This window comes from Notolepis coatsorum (genome assembly GCF_963971535.1).
Source record: "Notolepis coatsorum genome assembly, chromosome: 2".
Classification (NCBI taxonomy): Eukaryota; Metazoa; Chordata; class Actinopteri; order Aulopiformes; family Paralepididae; genus Notolepis; species Notolepis coatsorum.
In genome coordinates, this window is record NC_140166.1 from 130,295,803 (window position 1) to 130,301,802 (window position 6,000).

The 6,000-nt window shown below is 44.2% G+C and overlaps 1 protein-coding gene across 1 annotated transcript; it reads left to right on the plus strand.

Annotated features, from left to right (window-relative positions):
• Positions 1–715: 715 nt before the first annotated feature.
• On the plus strand, positions 716–3,018 carry LOC311223519 (tripartite motif-containing protein 16-like; the record flags this gene model as incomplete). Its single annotated transcript, XM_084308300.1, has 1 exon — positions 716–3,018. One exon carries the CDS (start codon positions 716–718, stop codon positions 2,381–2,383), a length of 1,668 nt encoding a protein of 555 aa, XP_084164426.1. The 3' UTR covers positions 2,384–3,018.
• Positions 3,019–6,000: the final 2,982 nt, after the last annotated feature.

Sequence of the window (6,000 nt, forward strand, 5' to 3'; positions counted from 1 at the left end):
TTTTCATTGCATTATCATTTCATAATGAGGGAGAGAGAGAGCAAGAGAGAGAGAGAAGTGTAAAGGAAAGAGAGACCCCCCCCAACCTCCTCTAATGTACAGTTTCTTCCCCCTCAAATGTATATACTCTATTTTTAGACTATTTTTGTACTCATAAACAGTACTGTATATTTGTAGATCTGGTATGTCATAAATTTATGTTATGATGAATTGAAAATGGGGGACCCTGATGTAAACAAGACAAAAGTCTTTCTCTGGTCTGCATCCCCTTAACAATTGTGTGTATTGAGCCGTACTGTATTGTACCCATTCTGCAATCTGTTAAATAAAGTTTTCAATCAATCAGAGAGAGAGAGAGAGAGAGAGAGAGAGAGAGAGAGAGAGAGAGAGAGAGAGAGTATGTATGTATGTATGTATACCATATCCATTGTCTCTTTGTGCTTATGAGTTTTAGTGGTTTTACTTGACAAAGTAAACAAATGAGAGGTAGTTGATGACGAGAGAAAGTCCTGAACTATTTAAAACATCTTCTATCTATGAATCACAGTAAGTAGACACTGTCTCTTTAAAGCGACTCCTCCCCTGGACAGCTATAACCAGAGCTATAAGCAGGAAGCACCTCCCACCCACACGGTCAGAGTTCACTCTACAACCAGGAAGCGGCTCCCACCCACACGGTCAGAGTTCACTCTTGTCTTTGTCTTTGTAGAATAAAATGGCGCAGCAAGGAGTTGATCTGTCCCGGGACCAGTTCTGCTGTTGTATCTGTCAGGATCTACTGAAGGATCCGGTAACTATTCCCTGTGGACACAGCTACTGTATGGGCTGTATTAAAGACTGCTGGGATCACGATGATCAGAGGGGGATCTACACATGTCCCCAGTGCAGGGAGACTTTTACTCCGAGGCCTGTTCTGAAGAAAAACAATATAATAGCTCAAGTGATAGAACAACTAATGAAGACAGGACCCCAAGCTGCTCCTCCTGATCACTGTTATGCTGGACCTGCAGATGTGGCCTGTGATTTCTGCACTGGGAGAAAGCGGAAAGCCCTCGAGTCCTGCCTGGTATGTCTGACCTCTTTCTGTGAAACTCACCTCCAGCCTCATCATACTGTAGCTCCGTTAAAGAAACACAAGCTGGTCAAAGCCTCCACACGGCTTCAGGAGAACCCCTGCTCTCTTCATGACAGGATTCTGGATGTTTTCTGTCGTACTGATCAGCAGTGCATCTGTTATTTGTGTTCCATGGATGAACATAAAGGCCATGATACAGTCTCAGCTGCAGCAGAAAGGACGGAGAGAGAGAAAGAGCTTGGCATGAGTCAGCAGAAGGTCCACCAGAGAGTCCAGGAGAGAGAGAAGCAACTCAAAGAGGCCCAACAGGCTGTTGATTCTCTCAATCGCTCTGCTGATAAAGCAGTGTGGGACAGTGGGAGAATATTTACTGAGCTGATACGCTCCTTGCAGACGAGACGCTCTGAGCTGAAGAAGGTCATCAGAGCCCAACAGGGGACCACAGTGACTCAGGCTGAAGAACTGCAGAAGAGACTGGAGCAGGAGATAGCGGACCTGAGGAGGAGAGACACTGAGCTGGAGCAGCTCTCACACACAGAGGACCACATCCACTTTCTACAGAGTTACCCCTCCCTCTCCAGTCCCAGTGAGTCTACAGACTTACCCAGCATCGGTGTCCTTCCTCTCCTGTACTTTGCAGATATGACTGAGGTCGTATCTGAACTGAGAGACAAACTAGAGGACGTTCTGAAAGAGCAGTGGCCCAGAATCTCAACACCAGTGAATGCAGTTATTAATGTTTTACTGCCACCAGAGCACAAGACCAGAGCTGACTTCTTACAATATTCCTCTCAGATCACACTGGACCCAAACACAACAAACACAAGTCTGTCTTTGTCTGAGAGGAACAGAAAAGCAACACGGATGCAGCAAGATCAGTCATATCCTTATCGCCCAGAACGATTTATTGGATGGTCTCAGGTTCTGGGTAGAGAAGGTCTGACCGGACGCTGTTACTGGGAGGTGGAGTGGAGTGAAGGGGTTTCTGTAGCAGCCTCCTACAAAGACATTAGTAGAACAGGCACCTGGAAGGACTGTGTATTTGGATTAAATTCCAAATCCTGGGCTTTAGAGTGCAGACAAAGTGATTACATCTTCAAACACAAGAACAAGAGCATAACAGTACCGGGCCCCATGTCCTCCAGACTAGGAGTGTACCTGGATCACAGGGCAGGGACTCTGTCCTTCTACAGCGTCTCTGACACCATGACCTTCCTGCACAGAGTCTACACCACATTCACTCAGCCTCTCTATCCTGGACTTGGGTTAGACGTTGGGGAGGCTGCTGAGTTTTGTGAGCTGAAGTAGAGATCAGTGACATTCACGGCTCCTCTACCCAGGGTTTTGGATTTAAATTGATCTTGAAGATGCTGAGTTGTGAAAGATGAGGTTATTAGGAGTTACATTCACTCAGTCACTCTATCGTTCTGAGGGACACAGTTTATAGCCTACCGGGGTAAAGTTTGTCTGATTGGATATTTGCATATTCACATATTTGATTCCCATCTTCAATACCTCTGTTCCTTTGCATGTGGGGAAGTCAAACTCTTTATTTTCATACTCTGGGTAGTGGGTAGGTTGGACTGTTGGACAACAATATGCAACCTTTGTATTTGATTATTTTTGTCTTTACTGTGTGATTTGGGTCTGTCTCTTCTCTTAGGAAGAATCACCATTCATTGAATATTGTGCATTTTGTCTTTTGTTCTTTTATTCTTACTAAATAAATCTAAACCCAGAAGGACCCGTGTGGATATTTGATATTTGATAGATCCTACTGTCTCTCTAGAAGCTCATACTGGCTGCATATCTTTCTAGTGTCTATCTAGAAGCTCATTGGTTTATAAATGTACTATTTTTGGTTTTGAATGTATGTTTTGTAATCTGTATATTGGCCTGGTGAATGATGTGTTATCGTTTTATTAATTGTGATACTGCACACGATAACCATTAAATATAAGGATGTTGAATACAAGCTGTAGTGGTTTAAGCCCTATAGTCAGTTTGAAGGTTACTTATGTTACACTGAAACTAAATATTTTCATATTCTCTTTTTTACATTTTTACAAAATATTGATGTACCTTGCTCAAAGAAGTTATTGTTTCAAATGTTTTTTTATTAACCATTTATTATAGATTCAGCAAGTCTTCTTTTAAACAACAACATATACAAATAATAAAAACATCAAGAAGAAAAGAAAGAAACAGTCAAAAGAATAAACAGCAGGCAGCTGTCTTAAGCCTGTGTGACCTCTAGCTTTTCTCTCATGTGGTTCATAAATGGACTCAGAACTAGTCTCAGAGCTCCTCCCACCTGCACACTTCAGCACCGTTTTCAACTCTAAGTCATTTTCATTTAACGCTATTGGATTTCAATGGTAATTCATGACCGTTTCATATTTTTCCTTAAACATGTAAACGGATATTTGAGAAGCTAATTGCTGCTAATTGGAGGGAGGATATCTATACTTAAACCAGCATTGCTATTGGAATAGTTAGGTAGTGTAGTTTATCCTGTGGAATTCAAGGAAGAGTTCACTGATGATGGCATCCAGACGGCCTCTGCCTCCTCGTGAGAGTTGGACTTCTTCCATTTGCCCTCAGTCTTCACTTCAGGTGTGCTGCCACGCAGGGCGACTCGAACCCCCATCCCTGCAGTTTCTTCTTTACAGTGATGATGAAACTACGGTGTTTGTCATGCATTGCCTTACTGTAGTCGGGGAAATATAGACGCGATGTCCCATGTAAAGCAACTCCTTCTTTTCTCTGGCAAGACTCCTGATCCTGGCTCTATCCTGGTACCTGGAGGGTGTAATGAGGCTGTGCCGCTGTCTGGGGTTAGGGTTAGGGGTGCAATGGCCAGGGGCTCCGGGAAGTTCTTTCTCCCCAGAAGCTCAGGAATCAGTTGAGACATAAGATGGGTGACGTCTCTCTACCCTCGCGGCCCTCCTCTGTAATGTTCACAAAACGCAGATTCAGAGCCTCAGAGTTCTCCCTCTCTCCCTATTTGTATATCGTATATGTCACAAATGTAACAGTACTATATACCTGTATGTCATGTATGTCCCTATGCCATAAATGTCATGATGTCATGTATGTTGTGTATGTCATAAATGTCACTATGAATTGAAAATGGGGGACCCTGATGTAAACAAGACGAAAGTCTTTCTCTGGTCTGCACCCCCTTAACAATTGTATGTATTGAGCCGTACTGTATTGTACCCATTCTGCAATCTGTTAATAAAGTTTTCATTCATTCATGAGCAGATAATCCACGTATTTTTTCGAGCTGTTTTATGCGTTTCATTCATATGATCCTGTACATTATCTTCATTCATATGATCCTGTACATTATCTACATTCATATGATCCTGTACATTATCTACATTCATATGATCCTGTACATTATCTACATTCATATGATCCTGTACATTATCTACATTCATATGATCCTGTACATTATCAAAATTAAAATAGCGATTGTCAAAGTTGAGCTAAAAGTTAATCTTATTCGACTGAGCATGTTCGGTCAGTGAATACCACGACCACAACACCAGAGGGAGCTCCACAAATCATGTTAAACCCAGATTCGGCTCAAACAAGGGACTAAACACGTTTCTCAATTATGCCACATCAATGTGGAACGCCCTACCCACAGCTGTAAAGGAATGTGAATCACTACCCACTTTCAAAACCACTCTCAAAGAACACCTACGGGAGACTGCAATTCGAAACTGGCCCCTGTAAATGTCCTAACCCAACCCCCTCCAATGTACAGTAAATGACCAAGTATGGTTTCGTCAATATTCCAATGTACAGTTTTGCTTGTACAGTTGTACAGTGTCCCCCACCCACCCCTCCTACCCAACACCCCCACCCCCAGGGGCGTAGCTGGGGGGGGGGGGGGGGGGGGGTAGCTTAGGATGATTCCAAGGGCCCAGCACTGGGGGGCCCCTGTAAATGTCCAAACCCAACCCCCTCCAATGTACAATTCCCCTCCACCACCACCCCCCCACCCCCGCCTACCCAACGCCCCCCCCCCCCCCCCCCCCAATGTACAGTTGCCCCACCTACCCACCCCACCTACCCAACCTCCTCCAATGTACAGTTTCTTCCCTCTCAAATGTATATAGGCCTACTCTTTTTTAGACTCTTTTTTTGTATCACAAACAGTACTGTATTTGTAGATCTGGTATGTCATAAATGTCTAGATGTATGTCATATATGTTATGATGAATTGAAAATGGGGGACCCTGATGGAAACAAGACGGAAGTCTTTCTCTGGTCTGCATCCCCTTAACAATTGTGTATTGAGCTGTACTGTACTGTACCCATTCTGCAATCTGTTAATACAATTTTCAATCAAGCATAACTAGTAAGAGTAGGTAAGAGATGGGCGGCTACGTGGCGTAGTGGGCAAGGCGCTCGCCACAAATGACGGAGACGCTGGGCTTGCCTGTTCGAGCCCAGCGCTCCACATTGCTTTCAGTTTAGCTGGTCGTTCATACTAATACACATTGGCCGTATTAGGGGGTGGGAAACTGATGGGTGGGGATCGGGCGTTGTGGACAGCGACTCCTACAGGTCGGTTGGTGCGCCTGCGCAGTAGAATCAGGAAGTGTCGGGGGCAGCGTGAGCCTCCCACGCGTTACTCCTCGCCACTGAGACCGAGCTGCGCAGGTGAAAAGATGCGACTGCTGTTACCTCAAGTACCGGAGGGGACTTGTGCTATGTATGACTTAGTCCACATTGCAGCCGGCTTGTGGGAGGCAAGAAACAGCGTTCGTGACAGGGGAGGGTTGAATTGGATGATACGAAATTGGGATGGGAGAAAAAATAGAAAATGGGAGAAAAAGTGGATAAAAAAAAAAGAATAGTAGGTAAGAGATATGTACAGATATATAGTATAGTACAGATATGTAAAA